Raw genomic sequence first — 24,694 nt, 5'->3', positions numbered from 1 at the left:
ATGTCTTCACCAAAAATCGCGACAAGACTTTTGTTTTAGACTGTACAGAAAATTCCTGAAATTGTGTTGTGACGAAATCGAGTTTTTCCGCATACGGCTTGGAAAACTTGGTAACCAGACTTTCAGAGTACGCCAGCCTTCAGAAGCTCTGCGACGAACTGTTAAAAAATCTCGTTCCTGCCTCCCCTCTCCTGGCGAAAGTAACCCCCTTTACACAGCGTTTGTAGGAGGCCTGCCAGCAGAGGACGATGAGGAGAGGGGGAATGTTGGCGCAGAGGGTGAAGGTAAAAGTGTAAGTAACGAGAAGGGAGTAGAGGAGCGTGGGGTGATAGGAGTGAAAGGGTACGTGAGAGGAAGGGGTAAGGATATATGCGAGGGATGGAGAGGGGAAGAAGGACTAAAATGTGACTAAACTGGTGATGGCAGGAATACATATGAGAAAATAGGCTAAATGTAAAAGACAGAAAAACTGGGGATAAAAGATACGATCAGGGTGAGGAGGTGAGTTAAAGGATGACGGTGTGAAAATGGGGGGAGTGCATGTAGGGTGAGGGTAGGGTATAGAGAGAAAGGGGAGGGGTTTGAGATTATGTATAGAGGTACTCGTATATTTAGGAATGAGAGAGAGAGAGAAAGTATGCAAGACAGAAGTGAGTGAAGGGAGCAAGAGGGGACGGGAGGAGAGAAGTTGAGAGAGGATAAGGATAAGATTAGGTATTGAGGAACAAGATGGGTTGGAGAATAAGCATGTAGTTGTATGTCAGGGAGGATGGAGAGAAGGAGCGAGAGAGGATAAAGGGAGAGAGTGGGTAAAGGTGAGGGCGTGGGGTTTTGAGGAGACTGTAATAGTAATGATAATGATGATGATGATGATAACACTAATAATAACGGATTCTTTACTGATACTCGGTCTTTGGGATGGAAGTATACACACTGAAGATATGAGGATACCACGATAATGTTGCATGAACAGTTGATGGTGAACTTAAGAAACCAGTATTGCATTCATTCCGCAGTGTCACTTAGGACATTTATTCAGTAAATTACGACTTATTCACAAGTGCTGTTTAATTACTATTTCATATTTGTATAATCGTTTATAATTGTGATTAGACGTTTATTCTTTGTATTTTTATGTACTCTTGCGCTTTATATCAGTTATTTAACTAATCAAATTACTGCAAACGCGGCATTCAGTACATCGTAATGTTATAGTAGAAGAATAATCTCCATAGTGGTGATACAAAGTAGTGTGTGTGTGTGTGTGTGTGTGTGTGTGTGTGTGTGTGTGTGTGTCCGTACATGTGCTTGTGTACGTGTATGTGTGAGAGGGGGGTGGTGGGTTGGAGGAGGGCTGAGACTCGGAGACACAGCCCGTTTATCGAGTTACCTAACGAAATCAAGCCAGTTTTCTCTTACTTAACCTAATATTAGCCAAGTTAGGGCCAGGGGTTGTGTGGACTTCGTTTGTTTAGGGTCGGGTTTAAATGTTGTTGCCCAAGACGAAGACTCTGCCATGAATTCATTAGTTTTGACGGGTTTTCGTGGCGGCATCGCTGAGTTTGATTATCTTGTCTTTTCCTCCTGCAGTGATTGATAATTGCCCTTTTAAGATACGCTTTATTTAAGGTGTTGTTAAGGTTACGTGGGTTTTTGCTGATCCGTTTGTTTTATATGCAGCAAATTGAGTTTTCTTGTGTCTATTATGACGTTTTGTTGTCGAAATTTGGCTGATAATTCTATGTTTTGTTACGGAGGGAAATTTTGACAAGGAATAGAATTTATCACTTTTGACTGGAAAGTATATCATGCTTCATCACTGCACGATGCACAGGTATTTCCCTGTACTCTTTTCACCTTACCTTGGCTAAAGTTTTCGTCCTTTTTGCAACGTACTTCGTGTATATCAATGGCAGAAAAAGAGTACTACAGCCTTACATTCTTTCTATAGCACCTCTTCGTGACTGGCATCTTATTCTAGTGTCATTCGATTGTAACAACTAAGCATTCATGATGGAGAGATGCGAAGTGTGGTCCAAGCTAAAGTGTAACAGGTACAGTAGTTTACTTTGAACAGAGAGAGAGAGAGAGATCAGTTAAAAGACGGAACGCAAACAGACAGTTAAACTAGATGAACAAAAGCTGAACAACAGAAAGCAAATGAGAATAATATTGCATTGGTGAATAAGATCAGGGAACATAAGATGAATGAAGAGAGTAAGTATGTACAAAATGAGCACAAAAAAGGAAGACCAGAAAAAATGAGAAGAAAGATGTAATGGAGGGAGGGATAGGGGAAGCAATTGAAAGAGAAGAAAAACAGGTGAGGAACAGTTTTTAGTATTAAGTATAAAGTACAGGACGAACCGAAGATGCGATAAGTTAGGAGGGAGGGAAATAGCTGGTGGAAAGGGTAAAGAAGAGTGAAAATTACCCCGGAGAGAGGAGAAGAAAAAACTAAGACACTGAGACCTGGAAGAGGGAGAGGGAAGACAGGGGAATGATAGGAGGAAGGAAGAGCGAACTTGAGAGGAATAAATATGAGCGTGAAACAGATGAGAGAGAGAGAGAGAGAGAGAGAGAGAGAGAGAGAGAGAGAGAATGTGAAGGGGCAGGTGAATGCATAAGGACGGAAAGAAGCACATTAAAAAAAAATAGGGAAATCGAAAATAGGGGAGGGGGGAGACAGAGTAGGCATGAAGAAATGTGACGCCGAGAAACTAGATTAGAAAAAAAAGAATAATGGAACATGGTTGAAATGAAAACTGAGACAGGAAGGAAAGGAAGAGCAGGTAAGTGAAACGGCTTGAAGGCTTGAAATGGAAACAGGCAACCAGAGAAAAGAAGCAAAAAAAACTGACAGCCAAACTTTCCACCCGCTGAAAACTTGTACAAATAACCAAATAGGAGGAGCGGCAAAAAAAATAAAAAAAATGTGTCAGGTACTGTTCTTTGGAGACGAGAGAGGGGAGTGCTGCCCTAATTTCTCTATGTCTTTCCCTGTAATATAATAACTCTTGTATGGTGTCTGCATCTGGTCGCCTAGTACAGTTGTATATATATTTTTCCTCAATTTCTCTCACTCTGAATCAAGCTATGGATTATTTATATGCAGTACTAATGCTCTTTGGATATTCGTATTTACTCTAAATTTCGTTTCATGTATACTTGCCTAATTGAACATACTCATAAGGTCAGTTTTCTATGCAGAGTCTTCCATATTATTTTTTTCTGGCTCTTCTCCTTATTCTGAATTTTATCTTTCCCATCCTTTTCAGTTTTCTGTTGCCAGTCATTTCTAGCATTTTTCTAGTTTCCTTTTGTACACTACCTTCCTGTCCTTCCTCTTCCTTGCCAGTTTCCTGTGTAAGATATTTTCTCGCATATTCCCAGTCTGCCTATTTACCCTGCCATCCATCCTTTACATTCCCTTTCAGTTTTCTATCCCAAGGTCTTTTTCCAACATTTTTCCTGCGCTTCTCTGTAGGCTGCCTTCCTATCCTTTCGAGTCTTCATTTTTCTATGTCGTGTTTTCTCAGGATTTTTTTTTTTTAATTTATCTATTTTTTTTTTTTTTTTTTGAGGGCGGGGCTCTTTGTACTGCCTTGCTATCCCTTAAGTTCTTTTTTTTTTTTTTTTCCAGCCAAAGTCTTTCCCCAGCATTTTTTCGGCGTTCCTCTTCGCCTTCCTATATCGTGTTACATTCCTTTTCATTCGGCGCTCAAAAACGTGTGACGGATATGGCCATTACGAGCTATTACCCGGAATGAGGTCTCGTAATTCCCACCCATCAAGGAGCGGAAAAAGTGAAAATAACTCACACTTTTACGGCGCCTAATTTGAAGCCCCGGAGTAGAAATTAGATCAGTCTTAGTCCATCGCTCTGGCTCCTCGAAGCCCACGACGTATTATATTTTCTCTGTTCATTCTTGCTATCCCCAGACGATTTTTATTGTTTAGATTTATTAATGCCTCGAGTGTGAAGAGGTTATTCAAGGCTCCGTGTCGAAAAGTCTTTCCTTAGCCGAATCGTCTGGAGGTAGGAAAATTATAGTGAAAAAGTACGTGACTGGTATTGTTATGCTGAATAAAATCGTCTGAAGGCAGCAGAAATAAAGCAATAAAGTGCATTGTTGGAGTGAAGTGGTTGACCGCCCGACCTCTCCCCCCCCCCCTTTCTTACTTCCTCCCAGCAGGCTACTTATGCATCAGAGTCCATATTTATAACTTCTAGTCTTAACGGGTATAACACTTGTTGCTTGTATGTAACGTTTGCCCTCACGCATACAACACCCAAACACTTCACAAAACAACCTAGAGTGGATATTAAAGCGAGCAGTACCAAAACGAAAATTATAATTTTTCTGTTTTTTCACTAAGCAGGCCTAGATTATCGACCCCCTGCTGCTATTTTACATAGCTCGATAGAACAAGACAGTGCCACAGATCTGTACCTTTCACCATATTACGTCTTAGTGATTGGCGTTTTATTCTAGTGCTAATCCATTGTTACATTTCGGAATTTAAGATAGCGATGACAATTGTAGGCCACATTAGAGTAAAATTTTATATCTGCCTTACAAGTTAACACCGTCAAATGAGTTACGTGTTTATTAGTTTAGTCTTGTTTCTTCCTGGCGATTATATTTAAAACAGGAGAACCATCTAGTGCTGAGGAGTTAAAGGAAGAATTTGTCTCACCCCTCTAGTTCCAATCACCTCTCCTAAGCTGCCTGTCATCGTCTGGTGAGAGCGGGGATAGAATAAAGTTACATCATGTGAAGTAGAGCAGCAATAAGATATACGTCAAGAGATTGATAACATAGATAAGATAAACACCATGGGATTGATAGCAGGAATTAAAAAAAAAGTTATACGTCGTGGTATTGAGTTAACTGAGACGGAGACTTATCGCTGGAATTGGCAGAGATCGTTCATGATTCCAGTCGTCAGCTCTTTGGCCGGATGCCCCTCAAGCGGCCGCCTCATTACGGCCGGAAGAGGTAGGTGCTTCAGGTGGGATCGCGTGAAGGGCTGGGTTATCCGACATTTAAGCTTTCTGATTAATGGCACTGGAATTAATGGGATCAAAGGCCCAGGTAGTGGCGATCAGATGTCGGGAGTAGAGTTAGATTCGAAGATTATTGGTTTCAGAAGTAACGCATTTTACCCTTCAGAATTAACCCAATTATTCCCTGTTTTATATTTGCAACCGGGAGATTTTTATTCAGCATGACGAGGATGTTGATTATTGACTGGGTCAGTTACGGCAATTGCTAATATCTTCCAGGTCAAAAAAATTAAAAATAAAATAAGCTAAAGAAAATCGTCTGCTTGAGAAAATAAGAAACGTCATTCTGGAAGGGGTTAATGTGACCTAGTGCTGGGGTTAATGGGGTCGAGTGCCGGGGTAAAGAGGATCAGAGGTCAGGAATAGCTAAGTCTGGTTCAAGGCTCAATGGAATGCTAGGAGTACTGTAGTCAAATATCAAGATTAAATGGTCAGGTATCAGGATTAAATGGTAAGGTATCAGGATTAAATGGTCAGGTATCAGGATTAAATGGTCAGGTGTCAGGATTACATGGTCAGGTGTCAGGATTTAATGGTCAGGTATCAGGATTACATGGTCAGGTGTCAGGATTAAATGGTCAGGTGTCAGGATTAAATGGTCAGGTGTCAAGATTACATGGTCAGGTGTTAGGATTAAGTGGTCAGGTGTCAGGATTAAATGGTCAGGTATCTTGATTAAATGGTCAGGTATCGGGATTAATTGGGACATATGTTAGGATAATTTAGTAAGATTCACTGATTAAAATGCCAGACTTACCATAGTCATTTATTGATTTCCACATCACTACTATGTCTTTTTGCATTTTATTTTTGCTACCAAAGGACGATTTAATGCAGCTTAAGAGTACCCGATATTGAAGGGTTTGAAATAGTCTCCGTATACAGGAATAAATTTTTAATAAGATGTCTCAACGCTGAAAGGCTTAACTAGTGAAAATCAATATCATTTGGATCAGAGGCTAACGTATTAAAGAGGCAGAGATGGTTAATGGGCTCAGATGTTAGATAAAACTTTTGGGGTCTTTGCCGCTGGATTATACGCAGTGCTCAATAGCCTCATATGACGTAATTAATCCATTTTTAGTCGAGGTATCTCTAGCTCTTAATTTTTGCTAATGCCAGGCGATTATATGCAAACAAGAGTGAGCCTAAGAGAGTTAATGCAATCATTATTAAATCTTATACTCTAGTATTTCTTTCAAACTTAGTACAGTCGATTTTATTGGACTAACAGTAAATCAAATAAACCCGAACGTTAAGAAAATCCAGTATATTAATATATGGAGTCGGGTAATTGATAGAGCCCAATTCAGTGTTCACTACAAACAGGTCTATAATTTCGGGAAGTCAAATGCTACTGACAGTCGCTACCGATCCAGCCGCAGCACCCACGAAGAATTGAAGTGTGCCATACATTGAGAGCTGTTTATTGCTTAACAGTTGGGGATGCGTAACATTTAGGGATGCATAACATTGAGGGATGCCCAACAGTAAGAGATGCGTAACAGTAAGAGATGCGTAACAATCAGAGGTACGTGACAGGTACGAGATGCGTTGCTCACCGTGCCTTCTGTCTTGTCCTTCGAACCTCTTCAACGACTTTACCCAGAGGACGTACTTATGATTTAATTCATGGTGCTGCTAAACGATTTGATTCAGGTTAGGAGAGGTAGTTTGACTTAGGGCACTTGGGTAAAACCTACATCAAGCTTCTCACAATGGGGGATCTCTCAGAATTCTAGTAAAATGGTGTGGTAGGAACAAGACTAAAATATACAAAAGTCGCACTTGGATTAAAAAGGTTAGTATGCCCCTAAAACCTTCCATCTTCCCTTCCATTAAGGTAGAGGACCCTTTTGTACTCAATGAAGGTATGAAGCATAGCGAGTAGGAAGCCAGCAGATAAATTCCACCTTGTTCCCTCTGCGTTAGTTTCCCCTGACACGCACTTCCTCTTGATTCACCCTCTATTATAACTGTGCTTTTGTCTGGGTCAGCGTTGCATCTATCGAGTTTATTTACTCCCTTTGTACCCTTTATAACATTTTTTCCTTGGATTTTTTTTTTAGCCCATTTCAAGTCTCCTCTTACTTTATTTTCCGTCTTCCCCTCTTTCCACTTCGTGTTTCGGGTGTGACTCTCTCCCCTCTCCTTCACCCTCACTTTACCTCCGTCCCTACATCCCTTTCAGTTCCATTTTCCCCTCTTTTTCACTTCTCCCCCTCTCCTCTCTTCTCTTTTAGTCTGTATCCTCTCTCCACCTTCCCTCTCAATGCAATTTAGCTTTCACTCACCAACGCCACACCCTCTTTCCTTCTCCGGTCGCCTTTCCTTCATTCTCTCCTACGTTTTTCTTCTTCTTGTCTTCTCATTGTCTTCCTTCTTCAGACTGAAAAACCTGCATTTACTCTTTGTTTTTGTTCCATGCCAATCTTCCCATATTTCTTGTTTTTATTTTCCTGTTTGTTGATGCGTCCATTTTTCTTCGCCTCCCATATATATTTTTTCATTTCATTTTCCATTTATTTTCCCCCCTCAATTTTCTTTCCACTTATCTTCATTTTCCTCTCCCTGTCTTGTAAGTCTTCCTTCTTCCCCCTTCCTTTCTTCTGCGCTTCCACTCAGTTTCTCAGTCGTCCTTACCTAATCTTCCTTCCTTTCATTTGTCACCCTCTTCGTTCTCTTCCCTTCCTCTTCGTTCCCCTCCCATCTTTTAAGTTTCCTGTTCTTGTAGTTTTTCACCGTATATTTTTTTTTACTTTTTTTTTTTTTTTATTAGGTTCATTGTTTCTCTCTTCATTCCTCTGCCCTTTTTATCCTCTGTGCACCTCCCTCTCTCCGCCTATTGTACTTTTCCTGTGCACCTCCCTCTCTCCACCTATTGTACTTTTCCCTCCTTTTCTGTGGGTCTTTTCCTCCTCCTTTCATCTCCATTCCTTTTCCTTCCCTTCCTTGTTCTTTTTATTCTTTGTTTTCTCTCGTAGAACGTTTCCTGCTCCCCATCCTTTATCTTTTTGTTCTTAATCTCCTTCCCTTGTCTGTCTTAAATTTTGTTTTTATTGTCAGATTTCCCATCCAGCAATCAATTTTCTCTGCTTTTTGCTGGTCTCTCATCTTTTTTCTTTCCTTCCTTCTGCTCGTCTGTCCCTTTTCTGACCTCAGATCAACCATAACATAGTCATTACCTGCCCTGTGGCAATAACCAGGTGAATCCCTACAGGTATTTTGGTTATTCTCGTCACTCCTATGTACTTCCTCTTGTCCTGTATGCGGTAACCTTTCTGAGTTGTCTTTCCCTTATCCATACTATTTTTATTTCTGTTGATATTTTCTTTACCTCATTGACATCTTTCTTTGCCTTCTCGTCATTTGTCATTTTATCATCTTTCCCCTTCACTTTCCTCAGTAGCATCTTGTTTCCAGTTCCCGCCTTATTCTTTTTTTTTTTTCCGTTCCTTTTCTCTACCCCTATTTTATCTTTTTCAGTATCTTCCTTCTCTCTCATTAATTCCTATTTCCATACTTTCTCTCGCTTCTCCCCATTGTGTCTGTTCTTCCCTGACTCTGGCCCCTTTTCTTCAGTTTTCTCCCTATTCATCTCCGTTCCTTTTACATCCCTCCTACCTCTTTCTTCCTTCACTAATATTTGTTCCTTTCCTCCTTCTTCCCACTTTGTTGTTCTTATCAATCCTTCCTTTTCCACATTCTCTCTCTCTCTCTCTCTCTCTCTCTCTCTCTCTCTCTCTCTCTCTCTCTCTCTCTCTCTCTGTCTCTCTCTCTTTCTCTCCATCTCTCCCTCTCTCCTCCCTCTCTCTCCCTCTTCCTCTCTTGTCTCTCCTCCCTTCCATCTTGCCCCAACAAAAGCCTAACCCTGTGAAAACTCCCTGTCAAAGGCCTTCTCTAAGCCGCTCCAGCAGTGCCAGCGCTTGTTCTATTAATTGACAACTTGTGCGCAGGCCTAGAGAGAGAGAGAGAGAGAGAATTTGTTACATGGACCTATTGTTCCTTTCGAGGTTATTCGTTCCTGTTTATGTAAGTCCTACTCCCAGATTAAGTAAACAGTAGCAGAGGATGGGAATAAGCAACAGAGAGATTGTGTGTGAGGTGAGTATCTTTCCTTACATCTTTATTTCTTCCACTTTCTCCCCCTTCACTTTATTTTCCTGATATCTGTTTCTCACACTTCATTCCATTTATTCCTTTCCGTTCCTAACATCTTTATTTCGCTCAGTTCTTCCTGTCCTTTGCCGTTCCTTCCCTTTTCCAAGTTTAAATGTTATCCAGTTCTCTATTATCTTGTATTCTGGTACCCTTTTCCATTCTATCACTTCCCACTTTACAGCCGTAGCTAATGCTCCTTTTTTTTTGCCCTATTGGTACACATTACTCATTACCGTAGACAATGTTCCTCACCCAGTAACGCCATATCTCCCCCGTTCGTCCACACTCTTCCTCCTTTCGCCCCACTTCATAGTTCTCCCTCATCTCCCCTCTCTTTGCGCCAGTCGTACACTTTCCCCTTCACCCTTGCGTTCTGATATCCCTTACTGGCTGCCTCCACTCCCTCTCCTTTGACCCCCCACTCTTCCCTCATTTCACCAACTCTCTTCCTCATCCAGTCCCACCATTCTTCCACACTTCATGCAGCTCTTCCCCTTGGCTAATTCTCCATTCTTCCCCAACTCTCCCTCTTCCACTTCCCCACCCTTTGCCCCACCGCTTCCCCCGCCTTTCCCCTCCCCTTCCCCCTCCCCTTCCCCCGCCTTTCCCCTCCCCTTCCCCAACTCTCCCCTCAGGGCCCACTTTGGTTCTTTAAGATTCTGTTTAATTAGTTACTTTGATTGCCGGTCTTTGTGGATGGGCACTTTGAGGGAGCCAGCTTGATTGTTTAAATTAGGGCCCCGTTTCTGCACTGCCAGCTTTGGGGGAGAGAGAGAGAGTGGGAGGAGGGGGGTAGAAGAGAGGTGAGGGAGATATTGGGAATGAAAGAGAGAGAGAGAGAGAGAAATCTAGGTATAAGCAAAGGAGCTATGTATAAGAGACATGGAGGCAGAAGTGTTGGCAACGGAAATTAAAGGTTGAAAGAAAAAAAAAAGATTAAAGATAAAAAAAGAGGGAAAATTGGAAAGGATACCTGAAGAGGAAAACTTGAAGAGATGGAGACGTGCAGGGAAATACATGTATATGGAGAAAGAAAGAGAAGATGGAAAGGAAAGGATGCAAAGGGTAGAAGGGAGAGGGAGGAGAGGTAGGAGAAGTTGCTTTGAAATGGAGATTATGAGGAGGGAGGGAAGAGGGGAAAGCAAGGGAGGAATGCAGGGAGGGAGGGTACTTAGAATAAAGGGTGGAATTGCAGTGGGACTAAAAATGAAAGAGAATGAAAGAGAGAGCTTGAAAGGGTGAGAGAGACGAAGAATTTAAACGATAAATGATAAGGAAGGACTGAATACCAGAGAGAGAGAGAGAGAGAGAGAGAGAGAGAGAGAGAGAGGCAGAGGCTTGAAAAGTTAAGAAAGACGAAGAAATTAAATGATAAATGGTAGGGAAGGACTGAATTCCAGTGTGTGTGTGTGTGTGTGTGTGTGTGTGTGTGTGAGAGAGAGAGAGAGAGAGAGAGAGAGAGAGAGAGAAAGAGAGAGGTGAGCGAGGGAAAAGAAGAGATACTGAAGAAATGCGAATGATGGATGGAAATATAAGGGAAATAAAAAAGTCATAAAGAAATTAGAGCTAAGAAGACAAAAATGATAAGAAGGCAAACAGAAAATATCACACGAGGGAAAACTTGGACGAGAAATGATCTGGATGTAAAAAGAAAGTGTATTAGAGAAGAAAGATTGATGAGGAACAAAAATATGTACTGTATGTTGCGGAAGGAATGCAGCTGGAATGAGAGTAGGAGATGAGAGAAAGGGAGAACAGAAGGGGTGGCAGGAAAAGAGAGCAAACGGAGAGGAATGGAGGAGAGAAGACAGAGAAGGCAAGCGAACAAAGGCGATACCGTTAAAAGAGTAGGGGTGAGTGAGAGAGAGAGAGAGAGATACTGGAATAAGGTCCAGTAAAGGATGAATATGCTGCCTGTAAGTGAAATCAGCAGTGTTAGGACGATGAAACAGACGAAGCTGCAGAGAAGAAGGTATGACAGAATATACAGTAGAGGAGAAGAACGATTGGAATTGTTAAGGAAGAGGATGAGACGAAAGGGGACAGGTTAGGAAGGAGGAGAAGAAGAAAGAGTAAATGTGGAGAATAAATATGGAAAGAAGAATGAAATGAGAGGTTATTTATGAAGAGGAGGAGAAAGGAAGAGAGGGGGAAAAACAAGTTGGAAAGAGGTGAGTAGTATTAAAGTGGAGAAGAGGTTATATATGAGGAAGAGGAATCCTAAGGGAAAATACGGAAGAAGCAGACGAGAGTAGAAGAGAATGATGAGGAGGTAAGAGGCGATGTAGGAGGGGAAAGAAGAAAGTAGAGGGAAAAACACAGAAAACAGATAAGAGGGGGAAGAGGCGAATAATAAGGAGGGTAGAGGCGAGGGATGAGAATGATAGGAGAAGGAGGCGTGAGGGTGGTACGAGAGGCTGGTGCTGACACGTACACTGTTTGCTTTATATCTCGGTGTTGTGCTTGTCTTGGTCTCCCTCTCTGTCTCACCACGCTCTCTCCCAACTCAATGCCTCTGTGCCTAGAACTCTCTGTCTACTCTACCTGTCTCCGTCGTGTGTGTGTGTGTGTGTGTGTGTGTGTGATATGTAGTGTACGGGTATGTGAGTTTCTGTAAAGAGAGAGAGGGGAGAAATGGTGTCCTAACCCTTTTATGCCACTGGTTCTCGATTAAAAAAAAAAAAAAAAAAAAAACTATATTCCTTTGTTGATGCTTATTATATAGTGATCCACAGACTAATGCACAATAAAAATTCATGTGACTCTCAAAGACCCATCATATATATATAAAGCAAGTAGAATTTTTTATAGTTCCATATATTCAGCATCACCACCGAAGCTGCACCCTCTGTTCCAGCACAGCCCTGACGCAAAAATTCTCCTTTGGATTGGCCTCTGGGGTATATGAGAAAAATAAAGACCCCTCCACCATTTTTCCCTCCCTCTCAGTACAGTTGGCGAGGCTTAAATCTGTTCTTTTTCTTTATGAGCTCCAGACAAGGCGATTATGTAGTTTTTTTTTTTTCCCCTTACCCCTTTTGACTGGTGTGGCTTTTTTTTCTACCATCGTGAATGTGTTTTTGAATATCTTGTTTTGATTTTCAGACAGTTCGGTGCGTATATATATTTTTTAAGTCTTATAGAAAAAAATATGTATGTGCTGTTGGTCGTTTACTGCATTATAAAAGGTTTGCATACAATTTTGAGGCTTTAATAGTCGTGATTGATTTTCTTGCTCGTATTAAAAAAAAAAAAAGTATCAGATTTAAACTTCGTCTTATTTAATGAAATTTCGTGTTCCTAATCCTTTTCCAATCTTGCCTGATCCCGTCTTTTAATTAGAGTATTCTTATCAGACTAATCAACTCGTAGTATTTTTCCTGAAATATTTCGGAAGTTTGTGTTACGTAAAGGGTATGAAAAGAAGGAGAAAGCTTCATTTTTTTTACGCACACATCACGGGAAGGCCATTATTTGGGCCATGATTTTACTTCTTGTGTATTGGGAGGGGGTTAGGTGTGCGTGTTTGTGCATGTGGATGTGTGTAGGTGTATTATCTGTTTTAATTTGGCTCCTTAACTTTATTATTTTATATAGAAGTACACTTGTTTTTAGTATATCTAGCAACGATTTACTAAGAGATATGAAGAGATATCTATGTATCATTAGTTCATAGAGAAACGTAGGTAAAATTATAGAAAAGTAAAGTGCAGTACAGAGGAAAGAAAGTGAGAGGATGAATTATACTAAGTGTAGGAATAGAGGGGTGAAAACAGTAATAACAAGAGAATAAAGCATAAAAAGAGATATGGAAATAGAGTATGAGACAGGTTAACGTTGGAGGTAAATGGAGAATACAGGACTGGAGTATTAGTGAGAGAGGTAAAAGCAGCGAAGGACTATTGGAAAAATTATGAGAAAAAATAATAAAGAAAATTCAGAGGGAGCCACAACAGAAATTCTGGGAGAAAAAAGTATCCGAACACTGGCAGAGAAAAATAGGATGTAGAGAGAATTATCAAAATATTTTTATTTGACTTTAGAGATTTAAAAACTGTATAAAAGTGTTCTTGTCTGTTTCAATTTATTATTCGTCCTTTGTTCCAGGTTGCTTTTATTGTTTTTACATCAGCTTTTTACTTCTCACACTTTCGTCTTTGATTTCTCATGTATAATTTAGAATATTAATTGCATTAATCATCGTGTTGTAATTGCATTATTGTTTGAATCCATTAACCATAAATTTTACTTGGTTTTATATATATATATATATATATATATATATATATATATATATATATATATATTTATACCGTAGTTTTTGTTTTCATATATTTATTCTTAAATATTCTTGTGATTTGCTTGGCTTCACTTCTCGTGTAACATTTTCTGTGGATTCAGTATCATGTTGAAATCTTTACGGGTGACATTTATTACTATTGCCTGTTCTTTTCTCGTAATATGAATCGTGTTCTTTCTGTTGTCTATGTTCTTTTGCTGTCAAATTACCGCATTTTATTCGTTACATAATGTAGTTTCCTTCAGCATTTTATAGTGCGTTTATTATAATTCTTAGGCTGGTACAGATTCTTCCTGAATATAATTTACAGTATCTTTGTAACATGTTCTTTTGTCGTAATTTTATCGCTATAAATGTTTTCGAGATCTTATACGTGCTGCAGTAACACACACACACACACACACACACACACACACACACACACACACACACACACACACACACACACACACACACACACACACACACACACACACACACACACACACACACTTCTCTCTCTCTCTCTCTCTCTCTCTCTCTCTCTATGTCTAAAATGTAGGAGGGGAGAACCTATAAAGGGACATAAGTAAATGAAAATTAACGTCCTTCAGCAGTTTCGATGCCGTACACACTGCAGTAGTTTAGTCTCTCTCTCTCTCTCTCTCTCTCTCTCTCTCTCTCTCTCTCTCTCTCTCTCTCTCTCTCTCTCTCTCTAAGGATAAGAGGGAGTAGCAGTAATGGAACTAATCTTCCCCTGGCCGCCCCTTCATTATCTAGTTGAGGTGAGTTTAAGGAGGACGCTCATTTAGGAGGGTAATTTCCACCTCCGAATTGCCACGCTCCTGTTTCCCTCCCCCCACCCCCCACCGTCTCGTTGTCTGTCTCCCTCTCTCTCACACACTAATTTCTTATTCACTTTCGTCCTTCAGTTTAGTCTAGCTGATTCAGAGTGATTGTGAGTCTCTCTCTCTCTCTCTCTCTCTCTCTCTCTCTCTCTCTCTCTAAACACACACACACACACACACACACACACATTTATCTATCTGTCTACTCCATTTCTTCGTATTATCCACTGAACTTTCCTCCATCCATACTCTTTTCTCCTCTGTAACTCTTATTCTCCTTACTCACCTCACCCATTATGCCTTCTTCTCCCCAGGTCTTGTTTAAACAGCTCTAAATATCTCGGGGTAGTTAGGAAAATGGGAAAATCACCCTCATTTTTAATTACCTTGAAATCGTCGTTTAATTATACATTCCCTCCAGCCCTACATGGATTTTCGGCACATGAGGGTGATGAATGAATGTGTGTGTGTGTGTGTGTGTGTGTGTGTGTGTGTGTGTGTGTGTGTGTGGGCCAGGGGGATGTGGGGGACAGTGGAGGGGGTTGCTACATGGCCTAAATTTATACAGCAATTCTGGCTACCCGCCTCAGTGATATCCAGCCTGGCTCTCCCCTCTACCCCTTTCCTCTTCTCACCTTCTCCTCTATCTCTCCACCTCTCCGTCTCCTCTTCCTTTCCTCCATCTCTTCTTCCTTTTCTCTTTTTCCCTCACCCTCAATCCCTCCCTCTCTCGCTTCATCGCCCTCTCCCCCCTCCCTGTTCCTCTCCCTCTCCTGCTCTCATTTCCCTTTTGCTCTCTGGTCTCAGTGTCTTTGTCTTTGTCCTCCCCTTATCACTCTCCTCCATGCTCCTCCCTTCTTTGCCGTCTGTCTCTGCCTTTCATGTCCTGTCATCTCCGTCTCTTCCCTGTCTGTCTCTGTCTCTGTCTTATCTCTGGCTGTTTGTCACTCTCTTTCTCCCTTCCCTTTCTGTGTTGTCCTCTATTTCGTGTTTAAAGACTGTCCTCCTATTCTCTCTCCCTCTCTCTCTCTCTCTCTCTCTCTCTCAGTAAAAATCTGTTGCCAGTTAAAATGATTTCGTAATAGCTAAAATAGGTATCAGGTACTTATAAAACAGCGAATATAAATCAGAGGTCTTGGAATATCCCCAGGCTCTCCCTTCCTTAATGAATCCCTACGCAAACTGTTTCCCCCGCCGGTGTTGACACTAAATCACTCCCGGATTCGGAAGCCGGAATGTAAGGCGGATTTACGGCCGCGCTAATTAGTCAACTTTACGCCTTAAGGAGAAAGGAGGAAAAAAATCAAACAAACTTAAGTTGCGTTTTTCTCGGAGTCGCGCTCGGCACCTTTGGGAGTCTAAATGGGTTTCTTGGAAGGAGGGTTGAAAGGAGAAAGATCTAAAAATCGTAATGAAAGCGTACAATGAAAAAATAATGACTGAAAGGTGCAAGACAAAAATGCATAGAAAATCATTGCTGCCGAATGTATCCCATGCATTTTTTTTTTGTTTCAACTTTTCTTATTTTGAGTTTTTTTTTTTTTTTTTTTTTTTCTTATGCTGCTCGCTAATGTTTGCTGATGGAAGAGGTAGTTAATTATTTGAGTGATTTGGCAGGGAGAAACGAAACTGCGAGGGGAGACGGGGAAGCGAGAGGACGGAAGGAAAAATACCGCAAGAAGATAAAATGCAAAGTGAGGGTTGCAGCAGCGGAAAGGCAAGCAGATTAGTGTGTACTGTATTATTCCAAGTTATTGTGAATTAGATCTGCGATTCGTTTAGAGTACATTGATGAACTCTCAGATTTTTGTACTTGCATTTTGTGGTTCCTTTTGATTACTAATTGTGTTCTCTTCTTCAGTTGCCATTGTGCATAATAGACGAAAAAAAATGAAATTATGTAATTTAGCTGGTTAACTGAATCTAAAGTTACTTAACTTTGCTACATTGGGTTTCAAGTGACTGTAAAAACTAACTCCCTGATAATCATCACCCCTAACTTGCTGTAACCGGCTCACACAAGCGAAACAACTTTAAACATGATATGTTATTTCCCATAAATTTGTAATTTCTTGCAGCCAAACCAAACTGTACATTCTCTTCCAACGAAGTTTGACGGAGATTATGTATTCACCTGTGTTTGTTATGTGTATTTGTGTATAAGGTATCTTAAGTTTTTATCGGATTTCAATGAAATTTGGTTGATAAATAGGCAGAGCGTCAGGAAGAGTTTATTACATTTTGAGGCGGATCCGGATCCGGAAACAGGAGTAAATAATAGATTTTATTGTCGTGGGTGGAGGTATGCACTCTTTCAGATTGTGTAACAAGGCAAACTAAGGCCGTTAAATTATTTGTCTGGCTAAGTTTTAGCGTGGATCGGGATCAGGATATGGGAATAAATAAAATGTTATTGACGTTGGCAGGTGTGTGTTTTTTTTATTTCTTGTGCGAGCTAATGAACTTCAATATATTTGTGCATTATCTAATGTATACTGTTATAAGTGTAATGAAGTAAACTCGTTCATACGAAATATATCATTGCATTACCAGACCACACCAGACTTTTTCGAAACTAACCAAACTTGGCCCAACTCCACCAGTCCATTCCAGACCAGTCTAGTCCATCAAGTCCCGCCCAGTCCAGTATAATCGAGCCAAACCACACCAGACAAGATCAAACCAAACCATACCAAACCCTACCTTACCCTACCCTACCCTACCCTACCCTACCCTACCCTACAGTACCCTACCCTACCCTACCCTACCCTTCCCTTCCCTTCTCTTCCTTTTCCTACCTAGTCACACCTTACATTACCGTACCCTACCCAACCCAGCTAGACTAGGCTATGCTAACCGAATCCAGCTTCCCTTAAAGTAAACCAGACTGGGCTGAAATAGACAAAAAAAAGAAATCCATTGGTGAAGTAACTTTTTTTCCGTACAACCCAACTCATCGTAACAGGCATTCCGCATAGCATCCGTCCTCTCGAAAGCCCTTCAGGACCCACAAAACCGCGATAAATTGACGCAGGGCAGAAACGAACAGAATTTAGTAGATCAAAGGCAAACCGTGGCTCTATCGGCTTCATCGTGGCGTCCAATATTGCCTGCGTGGGGGGCTGGGGTGGAAAATCAGAGCCTGTATTTTGTTCACCTCAGTGGTAGATGTGCTTTTGGGGTCTGGCCGTATTAATTATTGGCTCGGCAGTGTTTATGGTGAGGTATTTATGTTGTAAATGAGGTGGTGTCTTCCAAAGGTGCGGTTTGTTGTGGTTACTATGACTTTTTTGATGTCTGATAGAGTTTAGTTCAGGGTATTATTATTATTATTATTATTATTATTACTGTTATTATTATTATTATTATTATTATTATTATTATTATTACTACTACTACTACTACTACTACTACTAAACATATAATCCAGGTGCCGTGTATGGACGTGTGACACTAATTTTCACCTTTTGTTGACAGGGTGCTCAAAGGATCAGCCTGAGTCACGTCCCCAACAAACCTATGACGGTCAAACAGATACTAAGGTGAGGCTCTGGCTGTCTCTGTTTAATGATCCTTTCTAAAGAAGTTGTGTTTTTAGCTTTTTTTTTTTTTTTCCCATGCCAAAGTAGTTTTAATTTTACTCCTGCCCCCCCCCTTTTTTTTTTATGCCAAAGAAGTTATGTTTTTAGTTTTGCCTTTTTTTTTGGTCTGTCTTCCATGCCAAAGAAGTTATGTTTTTAGCTTTGCCTTTTTTTTTTTTTTTTTGTCTACCTTCCTTGCCAAAGAAGTTATGTTTTTAGCTTTGCCTTCTTTTTTTTTTGTCTGCCTTCCATGTCAAAGAAGTTATGTTTATAGATTTGCTCATTTATTTGTTTACTTATTATTATTATTTTTTTTTTTTTGCCTCTGTCTTCCATGCCAGAGAAGTCATGTTTTTAGCTCTGCCTTTTTGTGTGTGTGTCTTCCATGCCAAAGAAGTTACGTTTTTAGTTTTTTTTCTTCCATGCCAAAGAAGTTACGTTTTTAGTTTTTTTTTTCCCATGCCAAAGAATTTACGTTTTTAGCTTTTTTTTTTTTTTTTTTTCTTCCATGCCAAAGGAGTTATGTTTTTAGCTCCTTTTTTTTGTGTGTGTGTCTTCCATACCAAAGAACTTACGCGTTTTGCTCCGTTTTTTTTTTTTTCTTCTGTTTGGCATAGTAACATTATTGAAAGCAATTGGATGGGCTTATACCCAGATTGAAATGATAATTGGGAACAACTAGATGAACAAGTTATTGAATTTTAACCAAGTAAAAGTAAAAATTAAAAGTCAAAAGGGAGGATGGTATAGCCTTAACGAGGGATTTATGGTCATTCAGTGCCCAGTGGTTGTTTATATATACCGGAAGAAATACGTGCGTTATCCAGCCTTAACACCAGGCTATTAAGATTGAAGGACCAAAAGGTGTACTATACCAACTTGGCCTAAGTATGCCATCTCTCCACCTTTAGTGCTGAGTTGTGACAATAGCTTAACATTAGAATATGAAGCTAGTCATGAAGAAATGCAATAGAGAGGATGTAGAACCATAGTATTGTCATCTTCTGTCAGTGAGATACGCGAAATAAGCTGCAAAAGGACAAAATCTGTGCCAAGTTAAGGTGAATGAAGTATAGCAAGGAAAGTGGGAGGTAAGGATTATTTTTCCATATGACAGTGTATCGACGTTGATTGCTACATACGCTGTGATGATGGTTACCCAATATTAAATCTATAATATTCCAGGTTATGTTGAAGCAGAGAATCCCCCTTTTTCCTCATTCTAATGGATCTTTGATGTTATCGCGATATTTTATGCACCCAAATCCTTTTTTTTTTTTTTTTCGCTTCGATGCATTACGGAATTAAGTCAGGCTGTGACCTTATATTTGGGTATTTTATCTTTACCTTGCTGAGGAATATAATCTTCTTTGCGTAGATGAAGCACATTAGGTAGGCGTATTAGGTCTCTTATTTTTTAAGGAATTACTTGAATAACACAAGAACAGACGTACGTGTATACAAGAACGCTTATTCACATAACAAGGACTTGTTATTCAAAAGATCGAACACACACACACACACACACACACACACACACACACACACACACACACACACACACACACACACACACACACACACACACACACACTGTAGTATAATCTTTAGTCAGAAACAGGAAAACTGAAGGAAAATTACCACATGATAAATAAGGAAATAAACATAACCATCTTTATAACAAATATATCAGTATATTTCCCATGTTATACCACCATTTACCGGTATACACAGGAAAAGCTATTGGCCATCGTGCAGTAATTCTCTGAGCTCCGGCTGGCTGTCAGGTGGCCGTCCCCGAGTCGCTGATTGGTTGTCCAGGCATGTGGGTGATTTTACAAAAGCTGATTGGCTGCCATTACGGCCATCTAGCACGAAAATATTACTCCCTGTATTTGGTTTTATCATATAGAATTCATCCGATGTTGAACTGGACTGTAACAGAACTCCTCAGTGGGGGATAAAGACACACACGCATCGCTTTGGGAAATTTCAGAGGTCTTTATCGGTTCTTATTATCCTATTAAAACGCGTAGCCATTTTTCACTTGTCCGGACAAGTCTTTTGGTAACTCTTCTTAAAAATAATAATTCCTTCATTAATAATTATCCTTTTTATACAAACTAACAGAACTGCCTTCTTAACCTTCATACAGTACTTCTGGAAGCATTACAGAATTTTCGAAAGCATAAAGATGCGAAGAGAAGGAATTAAGTCAGGAGGATGGTGTAAACGGTAAGAAAAATTGGACACACAAAAGAGGAAAATGGGGATTGGGATGATAAAGAAAAAAAAAAGGCTGAAGAGGAGAGTGTGGAGAGGAAATGAAGGCAGAGGATGCAAGGAAACTGAAGACTTAAGGAAGGTATAAAGAATAAGAAAAAAGTAGGCACATAAAAGAGGGAAACAGGAATCAGGAAGGCAGAGAAAGAGAGAGGCTAAGTGGATAAAAGGAAGGTGAGGGGCAGTCTTGGGGAACGGGCCTGGCTTGTTTGACTGACACTTAAAAAATGTAGCCTGATTTACACTTCAAGGGCTGAGGGTTTCTGCTTAAAAATCTCCCATGTCTTTCATCCCTAATGTCACTGCTGCACTGGGCTGGACCTTGGGATGCATTTATAAAGGATCTTAATTCCTTCCGTCTGACGATGTACAGGTATTTCTATTATTATTAAGCTTCTCTATATAAATGGCGAAACTTCTTGTTATCGTCGGTTATTATTATTTTTCTTATATATGGCGAAGCTATTTGTTATCGTCAGGTATTTTTCTTTGCACTTATTTGTACGATCTTGATGACATTGCACATTAAGGTACACTAGGGTAACCCAAGTACTTCTGCCAAATATAAATGACCCTAACTCATTTTTGAAGATGATATACTCATTTTTATTATAAAAATTGCATATTTGAAATTGAAATATCTCAGAAACTAATTGTGATACACATCTGGTTGAAAATCCTATGACAGAAATGTTTGCAAAATAATTTAGGCTAAATATTTTTCCATTTAGCTTAGTGGAAAGTTCCAAATTCAAATCTGCTCAGTTTTTTCTTTGCAACACGTTTTAAAGAAAACCGCAAAAGCTTTAAAGCTGTAACTCTCCAGATATATAGCTGTCATGCCTCTTATGATCTGAAAGGAATATGGTTACAGTTGAGCATACAGTTAGTCAGTTATTGAGCCAAACGTAAAATTTACACGTGCGTTCATCGACACCTTTGTTTTCAGATCTTGTTGATGTTACACACAAAGTTATCCTGGGGCTTAGGGTCTTGAGATCTTGTTTGAATTACACATACCTTAAAGATTACCAAGTTTCCTTATTGTGGCTACACAATAAGATTAGGTAACTAGTTATTAATATTGTTATTATTATTGTTTTATAAATATTATTCTCATTATTATTATTATTAGATTGTGCTATTTAACTAAGAAACCTCGAACTGGAGGAGTTAAATTATAGCCATCATTATCTTCATCAACACAAGGTCTAAAAAAAAAGAAAAAAAAAATTGAGGTAGCAAAAACTAATCACAAAAGGACGTCATCGGCTGGAAGGGGTTAACCAGTCATATAACAAGCAGAGTCCATAGTAGGCAATTCTTACAGGTAATCATGTAGTTGTAATTTTTTTTTTTTACCTAGTATTCTCTCTTGTTAGGTCGTGAGGTGTTTGGTGGGCGTATGAGGGAATATAAGAGAATACATCATCAGTCTTACACGGGCTAAGTTTAGGAAAGTTCATAAATACGGCACCTTGAGTACTTAAGCACGTCCAGGTGAGTCAGGGCCGTGGCAGTGGAAGGGGGAGCGTGGGAAATTTTGGAGGAGGAACAAGGAAAGGTTGAGAGGTGAAGGAGGAAGAGAGTGACGCTGGAAGGAAGTGCGGGAGGCAGTAAGACAGGTGAGAGAGAGAGAGAGAGAGGGAGGGAGGGAGGGAGGCAGGCAGGCAGGCAGGAAGACAGGTGAGGGAAGAAGAGAGAAAGAGAGGCTGGAAGAAAAGGAAGGGAGGTGCGAAGACAGGTGAGGGAGGAAGAGAGGGAGTGGAGGAGTTTGGGCGAGGGAGGGATATGGGAGAAACTTGCGAAATTTTGGGAGAATCGAAGGAGGTAGAGAGGGAGCCAGGAAGAGAGGTGAGGGAGGAAGCGAGGGAAGCAGGAAGAGAGTCGTGGGTGGAAGAGTGAAGATGACGGAAGCGGTGTGAGGGAGGGAAACAACAGGGCCGCGGAAATAGTTGGAGGGGGGGGATCGTAGGAAATTTAGGAGGAATGATGGAGACTGAGGGAAGCAAGAAGAGAGATGAGGGAGGATGAGAGATGGTGAAAGTCAAGAGTGAGAAAATTGGGTTGGAAAGGTCAAGGGAGCTGGTAGAAGGAGTGATGGGGAAGAAGAGAGGCGATAGGGAATAAATAGCACGTGGAAAGAAAATAAGTGCAAGATAGGGGGACAATGAAGGAAGAGATAGTGAAGACAGAGGGAACGGGAAAGAGGGGAATAAATTAAAGGGGGCTTGGGACGAAGTGAGCAAGTGTGAGAATGGTGAGGGGAAGGAAGGAGAGTGAAACAAGTAAGATGACTGTAAGAAAGGGGAAATGGAGGAAGAGAGGGCCACAGGTAAGAGGCCCGTGAGGTAGTGTGATGAGAAATACTGAGTTTAAAGATATATTGAGAGATTTTATGAAGAAACTGGAAGAGGGATTATGGGGAATAGAAGAAACAGTCCGGGGAAAGGCAGGAAAAGACTGATTAAGGAAGAGAGATACAGGAGAAAGATGGAGGTTGTACGAGAGAATGTGAAGGTAAATGGAGGAGGTAGGAGAAAGGAAAGACAGAAGAAAATGGTCACAGGAAAAACGTACAGAAAGAGAGAGAGGACGACACAAGTAGACCGTGTGTAGGAAGGAAAAGGAACCCGAGAGACGGGAAAGAAGGCCGTGAGGAAAAAAGAAAAAAAGAAAAGGGAAAGGAGACGTGAGAGGTAACAAATGCCATGAAATGGGGAGACGAGCAAGGGGGAGAAAAAGGGGTGTAAGAAGGAGTCAGAGCGTGGGAAGGAGAGAGAAAGAATGTGGGAAGAAGCTGAAAGAGGGGCGCTGGAAAAGAGTGAGTAAAAGAGGGAAGCGCTAAAAAACGAAAACTGGAGACGAAGATGAAAGACAAGGTGGATGAGATATAAAATACATGAGGGAGAAGGGTGTCTCGAATGGAAAGTGGATGAAGAAGGGTAAGAAGAGATGAAGGGATAAAGCTGTATGAGAGAGAGAGAGAGAGAGAGAGAGAGAGGCGGTGTTGTAGAGAAGGTGAACGGTATGAGGCGTGAAAGAAGAGGGTGAAAAAGAAGGATGCTGTGAGAAAAACATAGGTGAAGAAAGGGAAATGAAAAAGGCAAGGAAAGGGATAGGGATGCTTGAGAAGCGTGTGAGAAGTAAGAGAGAGAGAGAGAGAGAGAGAGAGAGAGAGAGAGAGAGAGAGGCAGACAGACAGAGAGACAGAGAGTTTAAACATTCTTTTAACAACGTACTTAAGTGTAGTAACAGAACTTAGCTGATTAACTGGTCATTTTTACTACTGTGTATACTTAGTTCAAATATAGAGACAGACAGACATCGGAATAAGCACTTACAGGTTGTCTGCCTAACTAATAATATTAATCAGCGTCTCTGTCTACGTATCATCATACCTGTGTCTATTTTGTCCCTTCTGTCTATGTTTATCAACCCCTGTCAGTCTGTCTATCCTATCTATATCTGTCTCTTTCTATCTATCTGTCTATATCTATCGTCGCCCAGTCCGTCTTCCTGTTCAGGATGGTCGTGTATCCATTGAAGACCCGCCCCTATTATGAGGAGTCAGCGGAATGGTGATGGGGAGATGCCACTGCAGGGAAGGATGGGTGTCGGGCAGGGGAGTGGTAGGAAGTAGGGGAGGGAAGTAGGGGGTGGAGAGGGAAGTAGAGGAAGGAAGTAGAAAGGAAGGAGGACATAGAGGAAAGAAGTAACGGTAAAAGAGGGAATTAGATGAAGCAAGAAGAGGGCAGTACAATAAGGGAGGGGGGGGGGAGAAGTAGAGGGAGAGAAGGGAAATAAAGAAGGGGAGAGGAGGAAAGAGGGGCATACGACGGGGATGAGGAGGGAATAGGAGATACAGGAAGGGAGGGGAGGAATTAGTGAAGGGGTTGCATTGGAAGCATAGAATAAAACTAGGAATGCCAGAGGATTAAGAGGGGATGGGATATGTTGGATGATTGTAAGAGGACTGAAAGAGGATGGGAGATACAAGATGATTCAAATAGGAGAGACCGTGAGGAAGAAGGGTTGACGAGGTGAGGTAGGGATATAAGCAAGGTAGAAATGTAAGAGGAGGAGGACTGGGAGAAGCAGGAAGAGAAAAGGGGTTGATAGAGGGACAACGCAAGTAGGGTAGAGTAAGAGAAATAGGAATATAAGAGAGGTGACGGGGGAATGGGACGTGCAGGTAAATGAGTGGTTGAAGTTAGAGGAAGCGTGAGGAAGTTGATTCAGGGGGTGTTTAACTAAGGTAGGAGAAGGGAAATAGGAACATAACAACGATAAGAGGCAGTAGAAGATGTAGGGAAATTTGCAGAAGTAGGCGACAGGAAGAAAACAGAGGAAGAGAGGTTGGGTTGGTGGAGTGACTAGAAGTGGGAGGCTGTGGAAAGTAAAGAGATTTTGGAAGGGAAGTAAGAAGTTATGATGGATGAGTAGGGGACAGACTGAGCAAGAAAACGAC

At 40.8% G+C, this 24,694-nt stretch overlaps 1 protein-coding gene across 1 annotated transcript in view; it reads left to right on the top strand.

Moving 5' to 3' along the window:
- LOC145417325 (GTPase-activating Rap/Ran-GAP domain-like protein 3) overlaps positions 1 to 24,694 on the top strand; it is a 750,816-nt gene that overhangs the window by 422,115 nt on the left and 304,007 nt on the right. The window contains exon 6 of the mRNA XM_080286003.1: positions 17,837 to 17,901. Within this exon, the coding sequence (XP_080142129.1) occupies positions 17,837 to 17,901 (65 nt within the window). The remainder of the gene's footprint in view (positions 1 to 17,836; positions 17,902 to 24,694) is intronic.

The sequence above is a fragment of the Coenobita brevimanus genome, chromosome 110, assembly GCF_032717465.1.
Source record: "Coenobita brevimanus isolate Jiangsu-jjx chromosome 110, ASM3271746v2, whole genome shotgun sequence".
NCBI classification, from domain to species: Eukaryota; Metazoa; Arthropoda; class Malacostraca; order Decapoda; family Coenobitidae; genus Coenobita; species Coenobita brevimanus.
Note: the sequence above shows the minus strand (reverse complement) of the source record. Positions and strands in the feature narration are given on the sequence as shown.